This window comes from Neurospora tetraspora, assembly GCF_033439725.1.
Source record: "Neurospora tetraspora strain CBS 560.94 chromosome Unknown B0H65scaffold_4, whole genome shotgun sequence".
NCBI lineage: Eukaryota > Fungi > Ascomycota > Sordariomycetes > Sordariales > Sordariaceae > Neurospora > Neurospora tetraspora.
In genome coordinates this window covers 3,976,399-4,001,972 of record NW_026944386.1, presented here as the reverse complement: position 1 = coordinate 4,001,972, position 25,574 = coordinate 3,976,399, and the positions used below count along the sequence as shown (strand labels likewise).

Here is a 25,574-nt window from a genome sequence, read left to right as displayed (position 1 = left end):
TAAGGCGCACCATGATCATAAGATAAATTTTCTACTAGTAACCACACTGTTTTATTCTATCTTAGGTCCAGTTTTGTGCTTCCGTCTACATCACCAGGTCCTTCCGTGAAGCCTCGCTCCCTGTGAATATTCCTGACGAGCAATGTAGAGCTTTGCCTTTTAACGCCCTTCGCACTTGTAGCCGCCATTTCCCATACACCATCCATCGATGTAATCCAACACCGGGTTCCTTATCTTAACTTAATCCCGTCCCGTATCGATGCCTTCAGATGCTTTCCCGACACCGACAGTTATTTATGCGAAAGCGGAAAGTCCATGATGCCGTAATGACCAAACGATTCTCAACCCGAAACTCCTTCGCCGTTTAGAGACCCAAGCAAAAACCCACCCCCCTATTTGCCCGAGCATTTTCCGCGCCGAAAAACACCTTGCCGTACAAATCCTGAATTCAGCCTGAAGGAAAACCATGGTCTCTGCCGCCACCTGCTTAACGAATCACCGGATCCCGCATGAAATCAGGAAAGTCCGAAAACCCTCCCTCACCAGGGCGATACCTGCTCCTCGATCCCGCCTCCGCCGATCCCGCCTCGCGATCAATATGCTCCAGCAACTCCAACAGACTCGCTTCGTCGTAATCGTTTTCTTCTGTGTTGTTGTTTGCCGAAGCAGCAGCCTGCATCCTCTCCGCCGCTTCATCTATCCTGACTCCCATCTCGTGGATCGCGTCGCCTCCAGCAGCCACCGCACCGCCGACCGTGTTCTCGTCAATAGCGAAAATCTTGAGGCCGCGAATGTGTGTATCCTTGCCGTTCTGGTGGTTCTCCTTGATGTGGGCCTGGACAATCCAGCAGCAGAGGGAGTGGCCGTCAGGGGCCCCGCCGCAGTTGGCGATGGGCACGTCTTGCCAGCCGACGGGGTTGGTGAGTTTGACGTCAGCGAATTCGATCAGGTCGTGGTGGCCGGTGCCGGCGTACCAGACGATGTTGGTGGGCGTATAGGATTCGTCATGGTTATAGTCAACGTAGAATCGGATTGCCCGGATCTCGACGCGGCGGAGGAAGTGGATGGTTAGGAGGTGTGGTTGTTGGCCGTCGGATCTTGAGAGAGTGTTAGCGAGAGGGGGAAAAGGAAGGGGAGGGACTACTTACTGCCAGTACTTCTCGAGGTCTTCGGTCAGAAGCTCCTCGACGCCGTTGCCGGGCTTGTGGCTGGATACGCCGAAGTGGGCGAGGTTGTTGATTTCTCGGAGGCCAATGGCGGTTGGGTCGAACATTGAGTGTTGCAATTGCTCCGTCTCCTCGGGATCTTCATCAGGGTCGATTCTTTCTCCGTGCTCATCGTATGCGAATTCGTCGCCGTCTGGGTCTTGTGCGTGGTTGTCGACATTGTGGCCTTCTTCAACCCCCGGCATGCCCTCGTTGAAGCCCTCATGGTACTGCTCGCCCTCAGGGCCATTGTCATCGTCATTGTGATCATCATCTTGGAGCTCGATGTCACTGGCTGGGCCGTCGCCCACGGGACTCGGGAAGTCCTCGTCGTCTGACTGCTCTTCTTGTGTGCGCTGAGCTCGCGCTGATTGTGCTGGAGAGCCAAGCCAAGTTCCGTTAGTAACTGCGAAAATTTCGATGATGTCGTAGATTCCATTGTATAGGCCCTCATTCACTTCGTCGACGTTCTCTTGATCGAGGGTTATGGGAGCGCGGAGGCTGAGAGGTCGAGGAGAGTTCAAATCCCTCTCAGCTAGCCCTCCTAGTACCCGCCGCCGCTTGGGCGCGGGTTGGTATGGCGAAGATCGAAGCCTGATGGGAAAGTGTAGCGATGTTTATGCGATGTAAGGAAGGGCAAGGTGGTAGTTGGCCGAGTAGTAAAAATAGGTGATGAGGAGGGATTTGAGGCCAGATTGGTGAGAGGAAGAAAGGAGAAGGCAAGATATCTAAGTAGAAAAAAAGTGCAAGTTGACAGGAGGTTGACGAAGGAGAACGCCAACTTGACGGGAGAAGGAAGAGTCAAGGAGAGAAAGGAAGGGTTGGCGGAGAGGAAGTGGGAATTCGTGAATGGAGAAACATTGGCGGGGTAGTAAACCTGAAATAACTGCTCAGGAACAGAAAGAAAAGGGCAAAGTGAATTCAAGGTCGTCGCCAGGTTGAGAGGTGAACCCAAGCTGGGTGAAGGTTGATGGAACGGTGGTTGAAGCTATCGCAGCTTCGTCCCAAGGTGTACCAATTCTGCAAGCCATAGCAGCGGTTACAGACGGGACCAATTGCACAGCGAGTAGCTTCTGAGATGGGATGACAGGATGGGAGAAGTGGACAGGTGAAGGTAGTGACACATAAATACAGACATCCAGGCATCAGGAATTGGTCCTTTGGAAAATAAAAGACCAACTTGAACCACGGTGAAGGTCGTGTAAGTGATAGTGCAAGGACTGGGCAGCGTGTAAGTGAAGCGAGGTGGGGCTCCAAAAGGGGGAAATGGGCACAAGGCCCTCGGAAGTAAACAAAGACCAAGACCCCTCCGACTTGGTGAAATGTCATGGAATTAGACCATATTGAATGGATATATAAAACTTACGAGGCATCACGGAAAACTGTTCCCTTGGATTGACAGGTGGAGACGTTGAAGAAGGTCGCGGTTCAGGTGTGAAGCCAGAACCAACTGATCGCAGGGCAGCTCGACGGGCTTCTTCCAGAACGGCGGCCTGTGATGATCGTGTGGTTCGTTGGAGGGTCTGCTGGGGCTCGAATCGCAGTCGTTGCCGGGCACGACGAGGACCTCTTGTGACGTTGGCCAGGTCCGCCAGGTTGGTTGGTGGTGTTTCGTCCATTTTAAGTTTTCCGCCTCAAGGTTCTCCCTTTGCAGTTGCCTGGCGCAATGTCTTGAATGTTGAGGCAAGTTCCGTTTGCTGTTTGCGCTGGAAATTGTTATGGTTGTTTTGGCGGGGAAGCTCTGGAAGTTGCCAGTGAAGTGTCCCTGGCATAACTTTCTAGGACAGCCATCTGGAGATAGCGCTGGACGCACAGACCTTCTACCGAGATCGCCAGGAACGAGAGGCAGGCCTGTCTCCACTTCACTCCATTAAGAAATGCTGCCTGTTTCCATGTGACCTCGTGAAGTCAACGCGTCAACCAACGCGACCCGCTCGTCTTCCATCCGCGCTTCCTGACTTCAAACTCGTCGACTAGCCAGTCGATCTGGTGTGAAAGGCTATTGACAAAGAAAAGGATTTGCAAGATGCCGAGATCAGGTAAGGGTTATGCCCATGAACCCTCTCTTGCCACCATTTGCTAACAGACCCAAGAGGAGGACACGATCCGCATCCTCGTCTCAACCGATAACCATGTCGGCTTTGGGGAGCGCGACCCCGTCCGTAAGGATGACAGTTGGCGCACATTTGACGAGATCATGCAAATAGCCAAGAAGCAGGATGTCGACATGGTCCTACTGGGTGGTGATCTCTTCCATGAGAACAGACCCTCGCGCAAATCCATGTACCAGGTCATGCGCTCTCTTCGCAAACACTGTCTTGGCATGAAGCCATGCGAACTCGAGTTTCTCAGTGATGGTGCCGAAGTTTTTGAAGGAGCCTTTCCCTATGTCAACTACGAGGATCCCGACATCAATATCGCTATTCCCGTCTTCTCTATCCACGGCAACCACGACGACCCAAGCGGCGATGGCCACTACTGCTCCCTTGACCTACTCCAAGCCGCCGGTCTTGTCAACTATTTTGGTCGTGTACCTGAGGCAGACAACATCCATGCCAAGCCGATCTTGTTGCAGAAGGGGAGGACGAAGATGGCTTTGTACGGATTGAGCAACGTTCGTGATGAGCGTATGCACCGGACTTTCAGAGACAACAAAGTTAGGTTCTACCGGCCGAACCAGCAGAAGAACGATTGGTTCAATCTTTTGGCTCTTCACCAGAACCACTACCCACATACCCCTACCAGCTATGTTGCAGAGAATATGCTTCCTGATTTCATGGACTTGGTAATCTGGGGCCATGAACACGAGTGTCTTATTGATCCCATACGAAACCCAGAGACAGGATTCCACGTCATGCAACCGGGCTCATCAGTCGCCACTTCACTAGTTCCTGGCGAGGCAGTGACAAAACATGTCGCCATTCTCAATATTACCGGCAAGAAGTTCGAGGTCGAAAAGATCCCACTCAAGACAGTACGGCCCTTCGTCACAAGAGAGGTTGTACTAGCCTCAGACAAGCGCTTCAAGGGCCTGGGAGAGAAGAAGTCGGATAACCGCCATGAAGTTACCAAGCGACTGATGGTGATTGTCGAAGAGATGATTGAAGAAGCCAATGCGGAGTGGCGCGCTATTCACGCAGAGGACGACGACATGGACGAGGATATGGAGCCACCATTGCCGCTTATCCGCCTAAAGGTCGAGTATTCAGCACCGGAAGGGGCCAAGTACGAAATCGAGAACCCGCAGCGATTCTCCAACAGATTTACGGGAAAGGTCGCCAACCAGAATGATGTTGTCCACTTTTACCGTAAAACCAAAGGAACAAGTAAGTTAAGAGCATTTTGTGAGAAACAACAGTACATGACACTGACCATACACAGAGAAAAGTGTAACAGCGCCAGGCGTCCCCGAGGGCGTCGCGGAGGCTCTTGAGTCAGTCGAGACCATCAAGGTCGACAACTTGGTCCGAGAGTTCTTTACCCAACAGTCCCTCAAGATCTTACCACAAGCACCATTCGGCGATGCGGTTAACCAGTTCGTCGACAAGGACGATAAGCATGCAGTGGAAATGTTTGTCATGGAGTCACTATCCACCCAAGTGAAGGGTCTCCTTCAACTCGATGATGAGAAGATTGTCGACCTCGACGCGCATATCGAGGATTTCAGAAAGGTTATGGAGAAAAGCTTCGATTCTGGTCAGCACAAGCAAGCCCAGCGCAAAAGACGGTTCAAGGAGAAGCCTGATGGCTGGGATTCGGATTTGGACGGCCACTGGATCAACCAACCACAAGCACTCGAAGACATTCCAGCCGAGCCAGAACCGAAAGGACGCGGTAGACCAGCCAAGAAAGTACCCACGTCCGGCGTCACATTCAGCGACGAGGATGAGGACATGGACATTGACAACCAACCCCTTCCGACTAGAGCGGCGCCAAAACGGGGAGCAGCGGCCAAAACCACAGCAGCAACCAAGAAAGCGGCACCTGCCAAGAAGGCCGCACCGGCAAAGAAGGCAGCACCAGCGAAGAAGGCACCTGCAAGGGGTCGCAACAAGAAGAAGACTCCATTCGTAGATAGCGACGAAGAAGAGGAAGAGGACTACCGAGAGAATGAAGACGAAGAGGAAGAGGAGGAGGAAGATGTGATCATGGAGGATGACGAAGAGGACCCGCCAGCGCCACCACCAAAGTCCAAGGCCACATCTAGGGTCGCATCTACCCGTGCCTCTGCTCGTGCTACTCCTGCTCGTGCTACTCCTGCTCGAGCCACACCAGCCCGGGCTGCACCTGCTAGGGCTACCCAAACCCGGGCTACTCGCGCGGCGGCTGGAATGAAGCAGACAACGATCGACTTTTCACAGTCTCAGAGGGCAAAGGGTTCACATCAGCAGGCGATTGAGATTAGTGATGATGAGATTTCGGACGATGATGATGCGTTTGAGTCGATGCCCGCCAGTCGCAGTCGACGAGGGTGATTAGGTTAATATGGGTTGGGAGAGCCGATATGGGCATACTTGCATGTGGTATCTTCAAGCGGGTTAATATATGTTCTGTATTTGACGTTGGGATGGGCAAGTTTTAGCTCAAGGTCATAAAGGAATCGCATCTCGAGGTTAAATGGAAATTTACGAACCATATAACCATGGAAAGATGCCGCAAAGTTCACATACCGTCAGAATAGTCTGTATTATGTTTGAAATATCCTAAATAGAATCAGCAAGTAAAGTCACAAATTTTGAAGCCTTCAGATAATCTTGAGGTTGAGTCAAGCACATGTGCAGATATGTGTTTGCAGTCGACATCAAGCAAGTGGGTGGCCCGAGCTTCAGTGTATAAGAGCCGCCCAGGGGAACCTCCAACCTCCAACCTGCAACACCATTCCATCCTTTTCTACTGTGTAACAAAGCACCATCGATTTCCCTTGTACTATCAAACCAATTCGTTTGGAATCTTCTCGTCCTTCGAACATTGATCCAGTACCAGCATTTCCACGCATTTTCGTGCATCTTTGTCCCCTTTATCGGTACAACCAGTCACGTGATCCACGCGTCAGTGGCGGCCCGCCCAGGAACCGATCACGTCTCCCGTCAGACCTGCAACCATCCAACATCTGTGGCATTTCGCGAACCCGATTTCCTGAAGCCTTCATCGAAAGAGGCTGCTCATCGGCAATCATGTCAGCAATTCCCCCACCACAAGGCAACGGCCTTCCCTCACAGCCACCGGCTGGAGCAGCAACAGCTTCCGCCGCCGCCGCGGAGCCAGCAGCAGCCGACCCCGCGACAACGGAGGAGCAAGCCGCGGCCGACGGCGCAACAACAGCAGCAGCAGGCGACGCGACAGCCACCACCACCACCACAGCGCCCGCCGCCGCCGCCAACAACGATGAACGACCAAACATGGACATCCCCTCGCTGCCGGAGCCCAAGCTTCCCACGCGCAAGGACGTGTCTCTCAAGGAGCTTCTTACCAAGATGGATGAATACGCGCCTATCGTACGTCATCGCCCCCCCTCCCCTCTTTCCTTTTGATTGAACTTTCCATCTATCCGTTACCTAATATACCTCTTACAATTTCACTAACTCTAACCCCCATAAACAGATCCCAGACGCAGTAACATCCTACTACATGACCCGCGCCGGCCTCCCTCCCCCCCCGCAAACCGACCAGCGTCTCGCCCGCTTACTCGCCCTGGCAACCCAAAAGTTCATCGCCGACATCGCCGCCGACGCCTACCAGTATTCCCGCATCCGCGCTTCCAACACCAACGCCAACAACCCCATGGGCAGTCTGGGCGCCGCTGCGGGGTTCCCGATCCCCGGACAACCTGCTAACCAGGCGGCTGGAGCGAAGGACCAGGGCAGAGGTGGGCCCCTCGGAATTCAGAGGCCGGGGTATGGTGGTGGTGGACAGGGCGGCAGCCAGAATCGGACGGTGTTGACGATGGAGGATTTGGGCATGGCGGCGGGGGAGTTTGGGGTTAATGTTAAGAGGAGTGAGTTTTATCGCTAGGGGGTTGGTTGGGGTTTTCAGAGCGGCCGGCCCTCCTGGTGTGAAGGGCGGAGGAGGAGCAGTGGTCGTCAAAGGTTGTTTGCCTGGGGTATGATGAGGAAGTGGCAGACCGAAGGATGTTACTAGGCCCCGACAACAGATTGTTTCTTGCTTGAGGAGGGGGATACCACGGTGATTGATGGATGGAGGAATGAGGGACAAAGGGGCAAAGGGTCGGCAATCAAGGACGGACGGGTCAACACGGAAACGGGGCATAGGAGTTTGGGTCTTCGTTCGGTTCTTCTCATTTGCTTTTCTTTTTTTTTTGCGCTTGGCGTTCAGGACTGAAGGCGCTATGGAAGATTGTTCCCGTTGTCTCCTTACATTTCAGGTCTACGGCTATGCTAGGCTAGGTAAAACAACCTGCCAAAGCATAACATACTACGATTCATAATCATATCATACATAAACAATGTCCATGTGACAAAAACGGACAGCATGATCCAAGCGAAGTCTAATTTGCCCATAAGATGATATGTGTACAGAACCTGTTCCCCCCACCCTTCCTCTGGTATGGTATGGTATGGTACAGATAAGCAAAAATGCTTTTGTTTTTACCGAAAAACGCCGCCCTCAGAAACGTGTGAAACCCGCAGCAACCTTGTATTCGTTGTCTATTTCTTCTTACCCCAGATGAAGGGCTTGCGTGTACTGTTTGTTTTGACCATTTAGTTAGCCAATGCTCATGTCGTAATCGTATCTCTGACCACCATCACCATTACCACCATCCATGTTCAATACATAGCCCATGGTCATCCATCGGCTTTCCATGCCATACCCCCCCCCCCCCCCCCCCCAAACATTACCGCCAACATCTCCCTCCCAGAAAGCACATCAACAGAAAAGCAAAAGGCGGAAGAAACCTACGAAGAAAACTCCCCAAGCTTATGCCCAACCATCTCCTCGGTGACAGTCAAGTCGACGTAGTCCTTGCCGTTGTGCACCTGGAACTTGAGGCCGACAAAGTTGGGCAGGATGGTGGCGGACCGGGCCTGGGTGCGGATGGGAGCGATCTTCTTGCCGGGCTCGGGGCGCTGGATGGGGAGACTGTGGGTGTGGAAGCGCCGGTGGTGGTTAGTGAGAATTGCGCGTGTAAGGTATGGTATGGTGCGGGTTGGTGTGTTTGGGTTGGATTGCTTTGTATTTGTTTGATTTGGTCTCGATTGGCTAAATAGGGTGGATGGAGGTGGTGGACGAAGGTGGAATGTTTCGAGGAGGGGTTCGGTATGGAATGCGCCGGCGCATTGATGATCGGACCAGAGGGAGGAAGAGTGCTCGGGAGTGCGGCAGCGCAATGGGTCGTCGTCGTCGAGTTCGGGATGGGGACAAGAAGGAGAGGGTAGTAGAGCTTACGGGACGATGTGAGGACCTGGAGACGACGATGCGGGTTAGCTTTGCTTTCTTGGACGGCGCAAAGAGTGTTGCAAAGGGAACTGGAAGACGAAGACAACAAACATACCCTTCCACACGGATCTCTTGAGAAGAACCCTGGTCGGCTGCATGTTGGGCGAGAACGAGGGGGAATTCGGTGGTGATGGGTGGTGGCTGCAAACGAGGAGAGGCGGGCGCGTACGCGACTTTGAGATCGGTCGGTCGGTCGGTCGAGTCCGGCGGGCGGGCGGCGGGCGGAGCGGTTCCAGGTACCACGGCGACGGCAGTGAGCGCTGACCACGGCCGAATTTTGGAAATGCCAAGCCTATCGGTTGCCGGCCGGGACGGACGTTGACCGGAGCGCTGATCAGAGGGGCAGGGTTAGGGGCAGCTCTAAGCGTTTATCGATAAGATCATATGAGCTTATCATTTAGGGTTGGAGGTGGCGACCTTGTGGCACTGTCATCAGACACCTGCTGCAGTGCTCAGCTGCGTGCAGTCAATTGGTTCAGGAACGCGACTGCCAAAACGTAGGATTGGACATTGGCAATCGGCGTACCTTCCCTTGGAGAATATCTCCAGACCGGTGAGCATCGATCATGCTCTTTCAGTTCCATAGCTCGCCACCGGTCTGTTTGTACATGGAGGCAAGGCAGGCGTGAGCTGTCTGGGCCTGGACTGGTCCGTGACTGACAGGCAAGAGCCACCTCAGTCAATATTTCTGTCGTGGTCCCGTTCGCGTTCACAACTTCCTCTTGGACTCATCTTTTTCTCAAGCTTTTATGAGTGTCCAGGGTGCTCGTATCGATGCCCTCAGAATGGCTTTTCCATTTGGTCGACATTCGATATGTTCATCAGTCTGCGCAAAGTCTGAGAATGACATTCTTCTCGCAAGCTACATACCTGAGGACAGCGCCGCATTGTTCACTATCCGGCCAGTTCAGTCATCAACCAACTACCACTTCCCTACTGAGGTGCCCTTGATCAACTATCGGATCACCGCGGACGCGGACGAGTGCCTGAGTATCAGTGTTACCCGTCTTTTCACATGATCTAATGCTCTCCAGATCTCTCTTTCGGCAGGACATATAGCGACATGGTGCTCCACGAGTAATTCTACCATCATACAAGTCCTGTTCCTGCTGCTGGACTGGCTCATTATCATTGCGTTTCGGAGTCTTCCACCGTCGTTCTCGCGCACAGAAGCATCCCGTCTCAGGCACCATTTCTACTGAGCGAATTCAGCAGTCTCTTTTCCCAAAGTTGACTGGTCACGCAGCTCACGCTTCTGTCCTGCATTATATGCATGCCCGCTGCATCTGTCAATGCGCCGTTCGGCCCGCCAAGACCCCAGGCTATTCAGCGGTGCCAGACGTCCACTATCAGCGTTACTACGTCCTCCCTATCCTGACCTCTCACGGTCTTCACGGGCTGGCCCTTCAAATCCGCCATCGTCCCATCCCTGCGTTCATGGAGGAGAAAAGAAGTGACGAGCCCGTCATGTCGCCATGAACGTTTCAAACCATCGTCTGGCCAACATCACCATTACGATCCGCCATTTCGTATAAGACGAAACATACCGTGCATCCGAGGTGTGACGTACTCAACCCTCCCTGAAAAGGCTGCCAGTGCAAGCCAACACCCGTCAGTTACATCGCAGCTGTAACTCTCCAGATGGGATATCAATTTCTTAACCCAAGGATGGGGCCTTTCGGGTTGCCTTATTTTGGGCTGTGGTGTGTGTGATAAGAGGTAGCTGCCGGCTACGGGCCGTCCTGGCTCCAGTCCCCTGCAACACCAGGAATGGAGCTGCGCCATGATCGGGTACCGCCAAACAAGTGCTTTCCCCCCTCCATTGCCCTCTTCAACCTTGATCAATCCAAGACAACATTGCTCTTCACCCTTCGAGAGAAAACCAGGCTCATCACCGATACGAAGCACCCCTTGCTATGGTCAATGTAGGGTCGAGCAGCGAACAACCCTCCCGGTATGGTACCATGCCATCACAAGAAGCTGTCCAGAAGAAAAGGCTCCACGGTACAAGCGAGAACGAGGATAGCCCAACACAGTCAGTCAGCTGCCTGCCAAGACGCACCCGCGAGAAAAGGGGGCGTTGAGCGGAGACAGCCCCGCGCCAACAGCAAAAACGAGCTGGACGTTGCCATCGTCATCATTCATCATCAACTGCCAAAGGGAGGTGACGATTCGCCCTCGCCAACCCTGCTCCACCCATCACTGCTACCCATCAAACCAAGACTACCTAGTTGAGCGTGAGGCTTCCATACGTTAAGATGGGGTGCTCATTGGTATGTAGTGTAACATCTGCCTCGATTGCTCACCTCGGAATACTTGTCTAGAATCCGTGGCCGGCCTTGGCTTCGAAGATCCCGCTTTCCGTCGATCATCTGTCAGAGGCGATCTTAGCCAGACCAAGACCCGATGGCCTACACTTCCTTGCTCCACAGTCCACACGCTTGATATCCTTTGATTGCGCTTGCTATCTGTTCCAATGAGATGGTACCTGAACGTCCCCTACCTGGCATTCATGCTTTGTCTTGCCTTTGCGAGACTGCAGCCTTTCCCCCCATCCTTGATCCAGAAAACGTTGCATGCCGTTTTGGCTATTGGACGCACCAGACCACCGGAGGGTTTGCTTTGTCTTTGCGTCTAGAGACAGCTGCAAGAATGAGGGGCTTTTGCATCCTGGATCCCTACGAGACCAGACCCATACCCTTTCCATGACAACCTTGGGACGCAATGCCTGGATGGATCCCAGTCCTTGATCCATCGACCGTTCAGATGCTGTTTTGCGGGGACCTGGGGTTGTTGGGTTTGCTTATGTTCTCCCATGTTTCCTCAGCTTGCAACGTGCAGGGACCAGCCGATATTGGATTGACAGCCTGGGTTCGAGGGCTGCCCGCTATCAATGAGACCGTCCCTCTTCTGATCCGAATTCGTGATATCGAACTTTACTTAGCTCGTAAGACGTCCGCTCTTTCTTCACGGCAACCGAAGGAACACGCGGGATCCATTATGCAGCAGGATGCTGTCAACAGCTTCATCCGTTTGGTATTGGACTCTCGCAGACTTCCAGGTTGCTCCGGGCGACTTGACGACGATCTCGGTTCATCATCATGCCAAGACAGCACCTAACACCGAACGCATGCCTAGTATGCCGCAAGAAAAGGACAAAGGTGTGTCCAAAAGATCAACAATTGAACGATCTCTATTCCCAGACAGCGACGATTTCTTCATCAACACACATTGCCGCTCTTTACGATTTCAGTATCATGCTCCAAACCCGTTGCCCCAAGCCATGCTCATCCACACTTGGACTAACACGTATTCCTTAGTGTGATGGCCAGATGCCATGCCGCAGGTGTAGGTCTCGTGGAGAAGAATGCGCATACGAGGACAAGAAATGGCGTACCAAGGACCATCTCAGGTCCGAGATCGAAAGACTTCGAAACGAGCAACGACAGGGACATGCGGTGATTCGAGCTCTCATCAACGACGAGCAGGACTGGGAGTCGTTCTTATCACGGATCCGGAGCGACGAATCGCCCGAGGCCATTGCCGACTGGATACGCTCGATGAGAAACCTTTCGCTCCAGGCGGCGTCATCACAGAGCGTAGGAAGCTTTGGTCGTCTGGACGGTGCTCCTCCAAAATTGCTGTCACCGTCTCAACCCACCGCCTCATCGCTAGGCTCGGAGTCATCACAACTGCACAGAGCCGCTAGCTTTGGTGGAATTGGCAGCTACACTTTTGCCCAGGCCTGGGTTCCATTTGACCAGGCCACTCCTCGGAGAAGCTTCTCCTCGGACCTCTCCCCTACCACCCAGTTCTCGTTCAGGGACCAAGCAGCTTTCCTTCACGCCCCTCAGCCCTTGTATCCGTTCTCTAGAAGGTTTTCTAGCCCAGCGCTTCCATCCCCATCTCTGCGACGTTCTTCGCAACCTCTTGTCCCTGGTATCTCTAACGAGCCCCTGCCTAAAACTTGGACCAGTATAACATCAGACGCCCAGCTCGTCCAGAGACTTCTATCCAAGTTCTTCTCAGCTCCGTGCTCTTTACTATGCTTCATCCCGCAATCTTCTTTCATGAAGGCGTTTCGTGAGGGCGATCCCCGCTACTGTTCCGAGGCCCTGGTGAACGCCATTTTGGGAAAAGCTTGCAAATCTTACGGTACGACCTCAAATATCGTGTCCAGAATAACGTTTGGAGATGCCTTCCTAGGAGAAGCAAAGAGGCTGTTAGCAACCGAACCGAACCACGTGAACCTCCCAAGCATCCAGGCTTTGGCTGTTCTTGCCCTTGCTGAGATCTCTCAAGGTAACGACGATGAGGCCTGGGACTTGGCTTGGGCATCCGTGAGGGCAGCGATAACTCGTGAACAGAGCTTCCACGTGGATCAAGAACTAGCAACAGCCAGGGCAGTGTCTTATTGCGGTGGTTTCTCGTTGATTCAGTGAGTCCAGTCTCTGACATGAACCGCACTGCCTTCTTTTCCTCACCTTTGGCTCTCAGCAAGTTCCTGACACTGGTTGTCAACAGCATGCTACGCCTCCTTACCGGTCGTCTTGACCTGAATACCGGTCCCTTTTTCATGAGGCTTTATCAAGATTCTGGAGAGACAGCTGAAGATGAGCCACAAAATCGCATCAAACGAGGTAAGCTCTTAATACAAGAATCATCATACTTCTGTCTTGCTAATTGACGATGTTGGGTCCAGGATTCGCGCTGCATATGCAGTTCCTCGCTGAACTAGAACACTGCCCGCCACTTCCTCGGTTCGTGTTTAAGGTCACGGCAGCCGTGCACACTTTCTCGTCATACAATTTTTCCAATGCCGCAACTGCGGAGGAGCTTGAAGACGCTTATGGAAAGTGTCTAGATGCCTACAAGCATTTTAAAGATGCATTTGGCCTTGATATGGATACCACGCCGGACTTGTTGTTTGCACAGTTCGTTACCCCCGTCAATTTCCACTTCTAGACGGGCCATACCTGACATCTCTTAGGACCTGGTATCACTATTGCCTGCTCGCTCTTCTACGCCCCTTGGTAAAGAGCACCGCAAGCTTGAGAGACAGTGGAACGACAACACCCAAATTACGAGATGATGCCAAGCCTTCCGATATTTGCCAACAATCCTCTGAGGCCATCATCTTTCTCACGAGTACTTACCAAACTCGCTTCTCGTTGGGCAACCCGCCTGAGCTGCTCCCTCATATGCTCTTTGCCGCTGTTCTCTATCAGTTGACGCTCACGCCCGACCCAGAGCACTTAAGCTCAATTGCAAACGACGGCAAATCGGAGCCTACCGAATCCCCGGTGCTGATGTCGTCTCAGGCTTCCTTCGTGGCCCATACGAACTCCAATTTGGTTCCGCCGCCGCCCATCCCGTTCACCAGCCATGCTCCTTCTTTCCCGCAACCTCTTTCTCCCGTGGTGAAGTTGGAAGTCAGACAGGCAGCACATCGTCGCGCGTCCAGCATCTCGTTATCATCCACCTTTGACAGTTGTGGCAATCGCCGATCAAGCGCCAGTCTCCCATCCAGCACACTGACCTCTCATGATCCTTCGGAGAGAGAGTCTTCCGCGTCAGACACTCAGTCCGATTTGCTCCCGCTCTTCACCTCGGAGCCTGCTGACCTTGTCACCATCGGCTCACTGCAACTAGCATCCATGCAACATCTCGGTGCCGTTGAGGCGACTCGTTTATTGCGTAGTTTGGGAACCGTAAAGGATCTAACGGGATCAAATCTCGACTTGGCAACTTTGACCGAGGCATTACCCTTTCCCATGGGCGATTTCAACACCTCCACACTCTATACGGGTCTGGGTCTGCAGAGGTCGCCTGTTGAGTTGCAGGTCACTGGGCCGTAAGGGGTCCTAGGCAACCAGTGTATGTCACGGTACTTAGGGTAACAATGGAAAAATCTAAACCTTCCTTTAGCTTTTTTTTTGTTCATTTATGGAATTTGAATGGGAGTGTGTTAATCTACTGTATCTTTGTTGCTTCATGGGCCCGATGCGGCACCAAAATCAGACGGCAACCATTATATCATTTCCCGTCATTCCTTCAGCCACTGTGAGCGCTTACCAAGGTAAACAATCCATTTCTTCCCGACGGAGAGAATCATCAGGGGATTTCCTCGGCCTATCACCGCCATTACCATTACGCTCAGGGCTTAGCGCGATCCTTCAATGGGTGTTGAGAGCGCCAAACCGTCCAGCTCAGCTCGGCAACGAGGGCCAAGACGCGGCATGGCAATTTGAAAATGGCGGTATTTTGTACAATGTCTCGTCTTTTGGCGTGATGATCGGCTTGAAACCGGCAGCATGTGGTTGACCTCCATCGAACGTGATTCACTACGCCGCATCTTGTGAAGTGACGCCCCAGTGAAATCCCGACGGCAGATGCTCCTGACAGTTCCTGAGAGATCGGTGGATGCTACCCGTAGGAAGCATTTTCAGTACACATTTGGCCAGTGAAATATGTATTTGTGAGGGCAAGGGTCTTGAAGCTGCCTGCCTTCGGTTTGGACAACACAGGGCAGGGAGTACTGAGCTCCCAAGGCTTCGCCCCATAGGGAAAGACCGTTGCTTGCCAAGCACCTTAAGAAGTCCACCCTTAGGTGAGGTGGCAGGTGCCCTTCCCAAGAATGGTAACATCTGACTTGCCAGGGACGGTGAATATGGCAACGGCGATCATGAAGAAAACACAACATCGAGAAAGAAAGAAGGGTCTGGTGAGCCAGCCCTACGACCTTACAGTGATATATAAGACTGGCTTCCCGGGCGTTTTGAATGTTACCCTGAGCATTGTCAACAACATTGGTCAGTATCATTATCACTTCAGCACCTGGGAAGCAACCACCATGTTCCTCACAATACCCAGTCTCTGGGCTCTTGCTGTTTTCTCGATAGCATTAGCTGCCCCAACACCTAGACAAACCAATGTCAACGGCTGCACTGCTGTCCGTGAAGCCTATCTGACACAGAAGGGCGACCAAACAGTAGTCAAGCCTTCTGTGGCATTTGCTTGCCTCGAATCGGTGCCCGTTGATGTCGAAAACGACGTCGCCCTAATCGATTAGTGAGTCCAAAGTCCATACTCAATTCGTAGTGATGCTAACAGAGCTTCAGTCTGCTTCCCTATGCCCAGTTCCACAGTACCCTTGGATACCTCAAGGCTCCACCAAAGGAGTACCTGCTGCCAGGAGTCGACATTATCGGAGGCCTGATTCAAATCCGGGAGAAGCTGCGAGACGGTGGCTACTCCAACCAGTTCGAATTCACGAAAGACCTCAGTCAAGTTGTGAGTTTGCCTCCGTCGAGAACCCCGAAACAACATTTCGCGGTGACCATGGCTAACCCACCCTCTCCAAACAGTACAGAGCAGCCCACGATGGTCATTTTAACTACGCACTAGCCCTCCACAGCGTGTTTTCCTTTGGAAGATCGTTCAACCTCGTCTCTGTATCGGAAGATGGAACGAGCTTGCCAAAAGTTTACGTTGACGACGACATACTTTCCCAGCCAAACTCCTCGAAGATCTCACCCGTGGAATTTATTGACGACATTCCCATCGACAACTTCCTTAACCAGGAGGCGCATGCCCAACACCTCCATGATCCAGATGCACAGTACAACGCTCTCTTTTGGTCTCCTGCGATTGAAATCAAGTATCATGCTCGGTTCTCTAACGGCGATTATGTTCTCGGTTTTCCCGACTCGCACAACGTCCGATTCTCCAACGGGTCTTCTAAAGAATTTCCGAACTGGGCCCTGACTCAGATTGATGTTTCCGCTATCAACTCTGGGGAGAAGCTCCATCAAGTGGTCGAGGTGCCAAAGACCATTGGAACTTTAGGGGTAACCAAGGGAGCCTATGACGTTGAGATACCTTCAGTCAAGTCCCTTCTCCGTTACCCATCTAATCCGGTGGCAATTCACAAATATGGCGGTTATCTCTCTGGATACCTCCTCGATAATGACAACGACACGTGTGTTCTGGCTGCGGTCACATTCCGAACTGACTACGTCACACACTGGAAATATAATGTCACCGAAGACTTTGTTGAGGCACGTCGTGTCATCCGCGAGACGTTATTTTCTTGCAAAGCTGACGGGCGTACGCGCTTGATTGTGGACATGAGCGCCAATCCTGGTGGTTATGTTGAACTGGGCTATGAGGTATACCGCAATCTATTTCCCAAGGCGGAAATGTGGACCGGGAGCCGTATTCGAGCGCACCCGGCCGCTGACTTATTGGGCCGTCTTTTCTACGACACAGAATTCCAGTATTCAGCAACCGCTGGTGTGCACCAATTGGATCCCACTACCGGGGCTCCATACAAAACCTGGGAAGACCTCTACGGTCCCGTCAGTGTGACTGGCAATGAGATGGAAACGAACATGCTAACTGCGAACGAGAGCGAGTCGGTAGATAACAAAGCATTCTACCTAACAGGTTACGGCCCAAACGAAGTTTTGCCTGAGCAGCCGTTCAAGACCGAAAATATCGTTGTTCTCACCAACGGGATTTGTATCAGCACATGCACCATTTTCACTGGACTAATGCAACGCGAGCAGGGAGTCCGCACCATTGCAGTCGGCGGCAGGCCTCTTCATACACCCATGCAAGCCGTCGGAGGCAGTAAAGGTACGCAAGTGGTTGATCTCGCGGCCATCCGGGCTTCGTTCAACTTGATCTTGTCCCCCAAGGCAGGCAACGTGACAATCAAGTCCAAAGAGCTCGCCGCTTTGATCCCATCACCGGACGCGCCTCCACTTCAACCCGTTGCGCTCACATACTCCGGCGTCAACTACCGAAACGCTTACGCCAACGGTTGGAACTCTACCCAGGACAAAGATGACGACTACCCCACCCAGTTCCTCTACGAAGCCGCCAACTGCCGCCTCTTCTACAAGCCCGAACACATGCATGCCATGGCCCCCCTCTGGCGTGACGTCGCCGCCGCCGCCTGGAAAAACGCTTCGTGCGCGCCGGGTTCAACCGTCAAGAGGGACGGCAGCGACAAATGGATCATTTCGGACGAGAAGCCCGAGTTCACGGACCGTGTCCGGTCGAGAGTCGACACGTACGACGGCCCCGGTTCGTTGACGAATAACGTCTGGCAGGCGTACGGGAGCATCAACACCACGGGCTCGGGCGAGAATTACACGCTTAGCGATGATGATTATGTGGTGCCGGCCGGGTTCAAGAAGATGGGGGCGAAACTGGCACCGGGGAATGGTACGAAGGCGGAAAGAGAGCAGGAGAAGCAGGAGGAGACGAAGGAGGAGAACTCTGCTGTGGGAAATATGGGGCCGGGAATGCTGCAGGTTCTGACGACGGCTGTGCTGGTTGTCTTTGGGATGTGGGCGATGATGTGAATTTGGTGATGATCATGGACTGGGCTGGATAAATCGGGACGGGTAACGAAGTAATACCTAATGGCTTGGGTCTGCTCTGGTTGGATTGAGTTCAAGGAGTCGGGTTTGTGCAAGGCATGGTTGCTTGCTTTGTGGGTTGGATTTGGAAAGACGGGACTCGGGGCTCAGGGCTCGGGTACCTTATCCGCCTCCTAGAGATCCTACATACATACCTACATATGCGTGGCGTTTGGGTGCTGCTTTGGTAGAATCGTTAGCTGTCAGTTTTAACCAGTAATTCTTTTCCGATCAGATCTCGCTTTTGGCGAGCAGTGCTTTGCTGTGACAATGGAGTAGTGTGTGATGGCTCATGGGTGAAGTCGATCGCGAGTTGACCTGTCAGGAAAATCCGGCTCCCTAGCTCCCCGGCTTTTGTGATATCTTACATCTCTATTAATGTAAACAATGGTGTCGACAATGCATATCTTGTTTGTATCCTCCAGCTTTCTTATTCGTTCACTTGCATCAGCATGGTTCTTGTGTTGAGGAAAGAGAACGAAAGAAAGAAGCTAGGAAAAAAGAGTGGGGAGATTGGCGCACGGGCCACAAACACAAAATCACCAACACCAACGCGACGCCGAGATGCTTCACTTCTTCACATCCTCCAAACGACACTGCAAGATTCAAGCTCAACGCGTCGCTCTTGCCATTTAAAAAGGAAATTGGGTTACACAATCACTTCACGATTCTTTGCATGTAAAATTTATTTCTCCTAAGACCATCAGATATCTGGCCCGTCACCGACAAACTACACGCCCAGAAAACAACAACTACTTCAAAAGGCCCCCCTCCGCAGCAGCACCGGTGCAAGCAAGGACGCAAGAAGTCCCTGTAAATGATTGGGAACTGGACCCCAGAGGTGATCCCGACCTGTTGGACTCAGATGATGTCGAATCGCTCATCGAATTGGGCGCCCTCCACCCGCCTGGATCAAACGGGGACAGAATGAAAGGCCCTTACAGTCCTGATTCAGGCGAGTATGATTCCGAGATGGAGTTTCTGGATTCGTACGTGGTACCATCCGCACAAACTTCTTTCGCGGCACCTGCTCCGCAACCCGGGAGGACATCATCGAATTAACCTGCGCCGGCGCCACGAGGGAGACAGCCAGGCGGCGCCGTTAACGCTTCTTCGGCCTCAGCTTCGGCACCGGCGCCAGTACAGGCACCGGCACCGGCACCGACAGCAGCACCATCAAGAAAGCGCAAGGCCCCAACTGGTCCTCCCCCACCCTCCAGGCCCTTCAAGCGCCAACAATACGTCTCGCCGTCCCGGACCCCAGCCGAAGTTCGGCGCATAGTCAAATGTGAAGAATTTGACCTCGCCCTTGGCCTCCCCGGCAAACGCTACAGTCTGCCCAAGCTCCGCCGGCCCGATCCCTACATGCCAGAACCTATGTTCGGTCCCCCAGGGGTGCGCAGCGCCGCTCAAAACGGGTACAACGCCGTGAAGAAGCACTTTGACATGGCGCACGCTCGGTGGGAGCTGTCAGTGTCGAAGATGACAAGCGACGCTGATGAAATGGTCAAGTACGGGCATATGCTACGCTGGGAAGCGCACGCCTCTCACCGGTGGGTCGGACAAGTCGGGACGCAGACGTGGGGTGAGGATGGGCGGATGAAGAACTATGACGCGTTTATGGGCGCGCTGAAGAGGTGGAGGAGATGGCGGAGAAGGTGAGGGAGTTGGTCAAGCAGGTGGAGGGCGATGCGAGGAGGTGGAGCATGGAGTTTGCGAAGAAGAGGAGGGATTGGGGGGAGGAGGAGATTAGTGTCACGGAGGAGAGTGAGTGATGGCAAAACCACGACCAAACTCGAGATTGATGAGACATGGACGGCCATCTCGATCGGTCTAGCATTGAAGTCGGCCACCACCACACGGCTGCCAACCACGAGTGAGAGGCAGGGAGGTCATCAGGTCTGCACCTTTCGATCACTGCTGCATGGTTGATGCGCCCCTCTACGCTGTCCTGTTCTTCGGCGCCCGAATCCAGCTGGCACCGCTTTTCCGAGCCGAGTTTGCTCGATAAGCATGAGAAGGTGCATTCGCCCCGCAAGTTAGAGGGGGATAAAAGCAGGGAACCGCCGCTTTCTTCCTCCTTCTCCTCTTCTTATTTTTCCTTTATCCAACCGCCACCGGGCAACCTGCTACAGCCCGAGTTTCACGCCAGCCGATCCAAGTCAAACCTCTCCCCGCCAACATCTTCTTCGATCCAGCAATATCCAGTGGCAGTAACAAGGACATTGCAGCGACCCGATATGGCACCAAAAAGAAAGTCGGCCCCCGCTTCCTCGGCATCGGCTCCATCGAAGAAGCCCAAAAAGATAACCGGTCCTCCTCCTCGTTCCAGACCTTTCAAGCGCCGCCGCCAGTTATCCAAGAATCGCCCCATGTCTTGGTACCGGGGCGACGCCAGGAAATTTCATCTCGAGGCGCATTTTGCTCCTTTTGAATGCCACGTCTTCAAGCAGCTTCCTAAGCTAGCAAAAAATTTGCCGTATTCTCCGTCGCCTATGACTGATAGCCTGCCGACTGATAACCGTCCCTACCGAAAACCCCTAAACGGTTTCGACGCAACCAAGAAGCATTTCGAGGCCGCCTACGCTAAGTGGGAGCGGGCCGTGCAAATCATGGTGCACGAGGGAAGCCGGATGGCAGTTTTGGGAGGAATGCTGGTCGAGGAGGCACAAGCTTGTCACAAATGGGTGGGCCAGGTCGGAACGAAGACAGCGGTGGGTTATGACGGAAGGATGAAAAATTACGATGCGTTCAAGGACGCTTTGCAGAAGGTCAAGAATCTGGTCATGAAGGCCCCGAAAACAGTTGAAGAGGTGGACGAGCCTACGAAGAAATGGACGGTGAAGTTTATATGCCAGAGAAGGGCTTGGGATGAAGAAGAGGAAGATGCGGACAACGCTGAAGAGGAGGTGTTTGATGAGAGCGGGGGTGATGCCGTAGAGCAAGCGGTAATTGCTCATTGCTTCATCAAATCTGGCTACTAATGTCGTTGCCGTCCAACGGAGTCTTCTTCCCATGTTCAAAGGCCGCGTTCTGTTTCAGAGTCGTTTGTGCAATCACAGGTGGTGAACCATCCGCACGCTACAGCTATGTCGTTACTCATTGTCCACATGTCTCTTATAGTTAAGGTAGTAGCTTTATTATAAGTACTCGGTATCAGGCCTGACTTCCCCTTCAAATCCCCCAGCACGAGGCACTCTTCACATTCATTACCCCCGCCACCATCAGCTCATAGGTACCAAGATGCATCCTACACTCCTCCTCGCATTGGGTTTTCTCGCCATTGCATCAACCGTAGCCGGGTATAAGTATGGCAACGACTTCCACCTGAGCTGCGCGAATTACACCACTATATTTTACAGCCATCTGATCATTTATGGCGAGTGCAAGCTTGGCCCTCTGGCGCTTGCAAGCTTGGCAACTGGGGGTGCGGCTGGGGACCCGGCACACCCGGGATGGCAACAAACAAATCTCGACCTGAACAAGTGTATCTGGTACGATCCGTCCCAAAGATCACTGCAATGGATTGCGCCGGTGTGTAATATGCAGCTTGTGGATACGCCCCCGAACCTGAGGAATTCTACGGGGAGGTCAGTTTGCCCCTTGCCTTCTACTTCCCTCTTTCCAAGAACATGAGAGCTCAGCTGAAGACACAAGATGACCTCTACTAACACACTTTACCTTATCGAATTTTACCTACCCTTTAGACAACCAGCTCCTCTCCTTGAAGACCTCTGCTATAGCTGTTATATGGAAAATTCCACGCCGAGGAAGGGAACCAAGGACTCCTATGATACCGTACCTGGGGAGCGCTTGTTGAGGTGCAATTGCACCACTGATCAGAATGTGACGGATAATAGTCTTTCGATTAACCTCGGTAAGATTTTGTCTTTGTTTTTGTTTTTTTCCCCAGATAGAGAGCATAGCATCATTAAGTAGAAAGTTCTGACCTTAGCTCTACGATAGCCCAGCATATCTACAACGAGAACGGTTTCATGGGATGTTTTGGACGGCAAGGGTGACGGAAGCTTTCTATCTCTTGGGGCGGTCATTAGGTATCTACCTTGTGAAGCTGGACATGGTGAACTACGTATATTGTTCGAAAACGTTGGGAGAATGAGACGGAGTTGGTGCTATTCCACAAGAGCAGGAGGAGATACAAATGGGCAGTTTGTGCAGCCCGCCGGACTGGAAAGCAAAATCTTATAGAGGAGATGCGAGTAATGGAACTGCAAAAGATATCGTGATTGGAACTGATTTCTGCTTCCGGGGGAGAGCAACGGAACACAAGAAACTCATCAGTTGTTCGAGCGATTGAAGTCAAATGCGGCTTTACAGGGTGCACGTCATTCCTCGCACCTTCACTTGATGCCGTGGATTGTACCAAGAGGTTTTGTGTTGCTGGAAACAGGCACATACCAAGACAAGAATAGCAAGAGAGTGGGGGTTGCGACTCCAGGCCAGTCGTCACACACACGGTTATGGCCATTGAATGGTTGATTGGGGTAGGGAAGGAGCGACAACGGGCAGGGCAGGCGTATACAGACAGTGGCAACTGGAAGAAATTGCGCGAGAACTTCTCAATCGGAAAGCATCTCAACAGAACCTTGAAGGAACGATTGACGTCCACTTCTTGGTACATAAGGGGCACACGTCGGACGTGGGGGTGAGAGGCGGTGAAGACCTTTGATACTCTTCATAAATGCTGCTGCTGATGAAGTGTCGAGGTTTGTAAGCATCTTTCTTCCTGTCTTGATGTATCATGGTGCAGTTTGAGCTGGATCTCGTTTACTCATGGAGTTTCCTTCCCATTTCATCATGCACCTCTTGTTTCAGAATCCCGTTTGTGTCGAGTTCAGGCTGTGACCCATCCGTCTGCTGCAATGAAAGTGCTGCACATTATCTACTACACGCGATTACCCACAGATTGATCCATGTTGAAGTATTTAATATCATGCCAAAGCTCGCTTTCATGCACCTCGACACCATCATCAACAGCTCCCGGTCCAACTCGGCTGTTAAGGAACACGAAGATGCAACTCCTCCGCTTTCTCGTATTGGTTTTCATCAACACTGTTGCAGCTTCAAACTGTTCGGTTTTTGACAATGGCAACTTCCAAGCAAGTTGTTATTCCGAAGGATTTGAATTCGGGCCGCACTTCCTCATAGGCGCTATTTGCCTGCGGGCCGACAGTAAGAGCAACCGTACTACCAAGTTGAGTCTGTCAAAGTGCATTGGTTACAACGTCAAGGAAAGCAAGTTGGTGTGGAAGGTCCCGTCGTGCAATACCACCACGGCAGATGAGCAGGGCTGGAATAGTACACAGGGGCAAGAGAACTTGTCAGTCTTGCCATCCCGAAGTCAATGAAACACCCACCGTTCATGTCATGACTGACGATAATTTCGTGTTAGGGTTGATATCCTGGACTATTGCAAGGTTCCAACATGGGATACATGGACGCACAATGCTACGTCCTGGGTACTGAAGTTTAGGTGCAATACTGGAGATCAGAAGCCGGTTGACTGGGATGGGGGAGGAGATTTCAATTTGTGTAAGGCTGGTTCAACGGTTTCTCCCCTTATTATGACAATCTGGATATTAAACTGATCATCTTTCGCTACATCTGAACATATCTTCAATAATGATGGCCAACTGGGATGCTTCGGAATGCTTGGACCTTAGATCATTCTTTTTGACCGCAGTACCTCTATGAGTTGGTGGAATCAGCATGGTCGATTGGAGTATGCTTAGTGGGCAGGATGAGTAGTTTCAGGGGGAGGAAAAGTGAGGTTTTTACACGGGACAGGCAGGTAATTGTTAAATGAGTACTTAAAAGTCGTGAAATACTTATTAGACGTTATCAAGCGATCTGGGTTGTCTTAATCATGAGCGCGTACTTGTCAGGCTGGTTTCCCATCATAACAAGATACATTGCGCTCCCAATAAAACATGGCCATGAGTTCTGCCACTGAACCTAAAAGTACCTGTCGAAACAGAGTAGACATTGAAGAAAGGACTACCCAACTTCGTAATACATCCAGAGGAATGCGTGAAAGATTTGGGCTCGAGCGCAGGGCAGTGACTAACATTCTTTGAAATCGACGCTGTCGATGAGCTGTGGAAGTTTCCATTCACAATACCTCACATACCGATGTATCATGTTATGCTGAAAGCAACCAAGTTAGTCCAAGGCCGTGATACACCATCCCCCTAGACAGCTACGGGTTATGCACTCCCGACATCCAACCTCACAGCTATAAGCTCCAAGCTCAGCCAAACCCAGATCATCACACTTTAGACCTGATCCTATCCTTTTGCTCGACTCCCTCAAATCAGATCTCACCAAACAGCAACGAACCCGAGCACAGACTTACACCAACAACACCACCACCGAAATGCATCTCCCACTCCTTCCACCCACCCTCGCTCACATTCTCACCACCTTCACCTCTCTCACCACCCTCACCACCCTCACCCTCATTTCCCCCATTTCCGCTGTTGAACCCGCCAACACCGACCCTATCCAAAAACCCATTTCCATGATCGACACCTTCCGCAAATCCTGCGTCAACTGGCAAGTCGACTCAGCCGCCTGCTCCATCCACGGCATCTGCAAGCTCACCGACGACTCTCACGAGGCGTCCCACCCCAAACTCCACGGGTGGCGCGAGACGAACTTGGATTTGAACGAGTGCATTTGGTTTGATGCTAAAGAGAGTAAATTGAAGTGGTTTGAGGAGAAGGATGGGAAGGTTGAGGATTTATCTGGGTGAGTTTTTTTCCATCTCCGACTGGACTGGGACTTTGTGACGTGAAGGGCAGAAAGCTGACGATGTGAAAAAAGGACAGCAAACTTTTGCCGCGACTTTTGTGATTGTTGGCTTTATGGAGGGGGTATGTCGGGGGATATGATGGCTTGTCTTTGTGATTCGGGGGGGCATAAGAGGGATACGTGGAGTTCGTTGAATTTGAGTAAGTATTTTTCGGTTCCCTTTTCCTGTGATGGATGGAGCTGACGTGAAGTAGCGGAACGTATTGCGAATGGAGGGGGACATTTCGAGTGTTTTGGGCGGAAGGAAAATTAGAGGTGGGCAGGCTTTTGGTGTACACGGATCTAGGAAGTGGAAGTCATCACGGCCGTGATCACTCTTTTGGCAACATGGGGAGGAGCTGAAGCAGGAGAGCAGGGGGTGAGGAAGGAACTCGACGATGATACATGCGACTGACAGAATGAGAAACAACCAAGGAAGGAGCAAGGGTACAGCACATAGGTCCCATCAATCGTGATTATTGCTTTTCGATTGATGAAGCGTTTCTTTTACAGAAGTGTTGTAGTTTGTTCCCAAGCTGGCATGTCGACATGTTAATGCTTAGGAAGGAGTGCGACACGCTACAGGGACCTGGCGCTGTATATTGGGTTACTGTAGTGGACACTAACATCTCCATCCGCTGAGACCCCATGACAAGACATGATGCAGACA

At 52.2% G+C, this 25,574-nt stretch overlaps 9 protein-coding genes across 9 annotated transcripts; 7 read left to right on the top strand and 2 right to left on the bottom strand.

The window, feature by feature from the left end:
• Positions 1 to 256: 256 nt before the first annotated feature.
• On the bottom strand, positions 257 to 2,924 carry B0H65DRAFT_208744 (galactose-binding domain-like protein). Its single transcript, XM_062821901.1, has 3 exons — positions 2,572 to 2,924; positions 1,149 to 1,581; positions 257 to 1,097 (listed from the first exon to the last, which is right to left on the bottom strand). Exons 1-3 carry the CDS (start codon positions 2,822 to 2,824, stop codon positions 488 to 490), a joined length of 1,296 nt encoding a protein of 431 aa, XP_062682156.1. The 5' UTR covers positions 2,825 to 2,924; the 3' UTR covers positions 257 to 487.
• Positions 2,925 to 3,104: 180 nt separating this feature from the next.
• On the top strand, positions 3,105 to 5,986 carry B0H65DRAFT_539797 (DNA repair protein rad32). Its single transcript, XM_062829126.1, has 3 exons — positions 3,105 to 3,244; positions 3,299 to 4,531; positions 4,587 to 5,986. Exons 1-3 carry the CDS (start codon positions 3,232 to 3,234, stop codon positions 5,678 to 5,680), a joined length of 2,340 nt encoding a protein of 779 aa, XP_062682155.1. The 5' UTR covers positions 3,105 to 3,231; the 3' UTR covers positions 5,681 to 5,986.
• A 101-nt stretch (positions 5,987 to 6,087) lies between these two features.
• On the top strand, positions 6,088 to 7,690 carry B0H65DRAFT_466959 (transcription initiation factor TFIID 23-30kDa subunit-domain-containing protein). Its single transcript, XM_062826885.1, has 2 exons — positions 6,088 to 6,700; positions 6,807 to 7,690. The coding sequence occupies exons 1-2, from the start codon at positions 6,380 to 6,382 to the stop codon at positions 7,215 to 7,217; spliced, it is 732 nt and encodes a 243-aa protein (XP_062682154.1). The 5' UTR covers positions 6,088 to 6,379; the 3' UTR covers positions 7,218 to 7,690.
• Positions 7,691 to 7,695: 5 nt separating this feature from the next.
• B0H65DRAFT_466954 (uncharacterized protein) lies at positions 7,696 to 9,143 on the bottom strand. Its single transcript, XM_062826884.1, has 5 exons — positions 9,078 to 9,143; positions 8,716 to 8,990; positions 8,610 to 8,625; positions 8,124 to 8,303; positions 7,696 to 7,907 (listed from the first exon to the last, which is right to left on the bottom strand). Exons 2-5 carry the CDS (start codon positions 8,756 to 8,758, stop codon positions 7,871 to 7,873), a joined length of 276 nt encoding a protein of 91 aa, XP_062682153.1. The 5' UTR covers positions 8,759 to 8,990; positions 9,078 to 9,143; the 3' UTR covers positions 7,696 to 7,870.
• A 2,743-nt stretch (positions 9,144 to 11,886) lies between these two features.
• B0H65DRAFT_208647 (putative C6-zinc finger TF, regulator of conidiation) lies at positions 11,887 to 14,667 on the top strand. The gene is made up of 4 exons (XM_062821900.1): positions 11,887 to 13,098; positions 13,158 to 13,300; positions 13,363 to 13,594; positions 13,651 to 14,667. Exons 1-4 carry the CDS (start codon positions 11,993 to 11,995, stop codon positions 14,516 to 14,518), a joined length of 2,349 nt encoding a protein of 782 aa, XP_062682152.1. The 5' UTR covers positions 11,887 to 11,992; the 3' UTR covers positions 14,519 to 14,667.
• An 846-nt stretch (positions 14,668 to 15,513) lies between these two features.
• B0H65DRAFT_425204 (uncharacterized protein) lies at positions 15,514 to 18,034 on the top strand (the record flags this gene model as incomplete). Its single annotated transcript, XM_062824557.1, has 3 exons — positions 15,514 to 15,731; positions 15,782 to 15,953; positions 16,028 to 18,034. 3 exons carry the CDS (start codon positions 15,514 to 15,516, stop codon positions 18,032 to 18,034), a joined length of 2,397 nt encoding a protein of 798 aa, XP_062682151.1.
• Positions 18,035 to 20,331: 2,297 nt separating this feature from the next.
• Positions 20,332 to 21,762, top strand: B0H65DRAFT_442892 (uncharacterized protein; the record flags this gene model as incomplete). Its single annotated transcript, XM_062825603.1, is given in 3 exon segments — positions 20,332 to 21,039; positions 21,454 to 21,625; positions 21,641 to 21,762. The coding sequence occupies 3 exon segments, from the start codon at positions 20,332 to 20,334 to the stop codon at positions 21,760 to 21,762; spliced, it is 1,002 nt and encodes a 333-aa protein (XP_062682150.1).
• Positions 21,763 to 23,124: 1,362 nt separating this feature from the next.
• On the top strand, positions 23,125 to 23,460 carry B0H65DRAFT_425561 (uncharacterized protein; the record flags this gene model as incomplete). The annotated part of the gene is made up of 1 exon (XM_062824585.1): positions 23,125 to 23,460. One exon carries the CDS (start codon positions 23,125 to 23,127, stop codon positions 23,458 to 23,460), a length of 336 nt encoding a protein of 111 aa, XP_062682149.1.
• A 772-nt stretch (positions 23,461 to 24,232) lies between these two features.
• Positions 24,233 to 25,411, top strand: B0H65DRAFT_466945 (uncharacterized protein). Its single transcript, XM_062826883.1, has 2 exons — positions 24,233 to 24,862; positions 24,938 to 25,411. The coding sequence occupies exons 1-2, from the start codon at positions 24,489 to 24,491 to the stop codon at positions 25,107 to 25,109; spliced, it is 546 nt and encodes a 181-aa protein (XP_062682148.1). The 5' UTR covers positions 24,233 to 24,488; the 3' UTR covers positions 25,110 to 25,411.
• The last annotated feature ends 163 nt before the right edge of the window (positions 25,412 to 25,574 follow it).

What these genes read in the sequence shown, in the direction of transcription:
- B0H65DRAFT_208744 (XM_062821901.1), bottom strand. Translation starts at nt 2,824, where the DNA reads ATGGACGAAACACCACCAACCAACCTGGCGGACCTGGCCAACGTCACA. An exon ending in ACAGTTTTCCGTGATGCCTC is followed by an intron (nt 1,582 to 2,571) that starts GTAAGTTTTATA and finishes TTGGCTCTCCAG; the next exon opens with CACAATCAGCGCGAGCTCAG. An exon ending in GACCTCGAGAAGTACTGGCA is followed by an intron (nt 1,098 to 1,148) that starts GTAAGTAGTCCC and finishes CACTCTCTCAAG; the next exon opens with ATCCGACGGCCAACAACCAC.
- B0H65DRAFT_539797 (XM_062829126.1), top strand. An exon ending in CCGTAAAACCAAAGGAACAA is followed by an intron (nt 4,532 to 4,586) that starts GTAAGTTAAGAG and finishes GACCATACACAG; the next exon opens with AGAAAAGTGTAACAGCGCCA.
- B0H65DRAFT_466959 (XM_062826885.1), top strand. Translation starts at nt 6,380, where the DNA reads ATGTCAGCAATTCCCCCACCACAAGGCAACGGCCTTCCCTCACAGCCA. An exon ending in TGGATGAATACGCGCCTATC is followed by an intron (nt 6,701 to 6,806) that starts GTACGTCATCGC and finishes CCCCATAAACAG; the next exon opens with ATCCCAGACGCAGTAACATC.
- B0H65DRAFT_466945 (XM_062826883.1), top strand. Translation starts at nt 24,489, where the DNA reads ATGCATCTCCCACTCCTTCCACCCACCCTCGCTCACATTCTCACCACC. An exon ending in AAGGTTGAGGATTTATCTGG is followed by an intron (nt 24,863 to 24,937) that starts GTGAGTTTTTTT and finishes ATGTGAAAAAAG; the next exon opens with GACAGCAAACTTTTGCCGCG.
- B0H65DRAFT_466954 (XM_062826884.1), bottom strand. Translation starts at nt 8,758, where the DNA reads ATGCAGCCGACCAGGGTTCTTCTCAAGAGATCCGTGTGGAAGG. An exon ending in AAGCTTGGGGAGTTTTCTTC is followed by an intron (nt 7,908 to 8,123) that starts GTAGGTTTCTTC and finishes CAAAACAAACAG; the next exon opens with TACACGCAAGCCCTTCATCT.
- B0H65DRAFT_208647 (XM_062821900.1), top strand. Translation starts at nt 11,993, where the DNA reads ATGCCATGCCGCAGGTGTAGGTCTCGTGGAGAAGAATGCGCATACGAG. An exon ending in ACAAAATCGCATCAAACGAG is followed by an intron (nt 13,301 to 13,362) that starts GTAAGCTCTTAA and finishes TGTTGGGTCCAG; the next exon opens with GATTCGCGCTGCATATGCAG. An exon ending in CCGGACTTGTTGTTTGCACA is followed by an intron (nt 13,595 to 13,650) that starts GTTCGTTACCCC and finishes GACATCTCTTAG; the next exon opens with GACCTGGTATCACTATTGCC.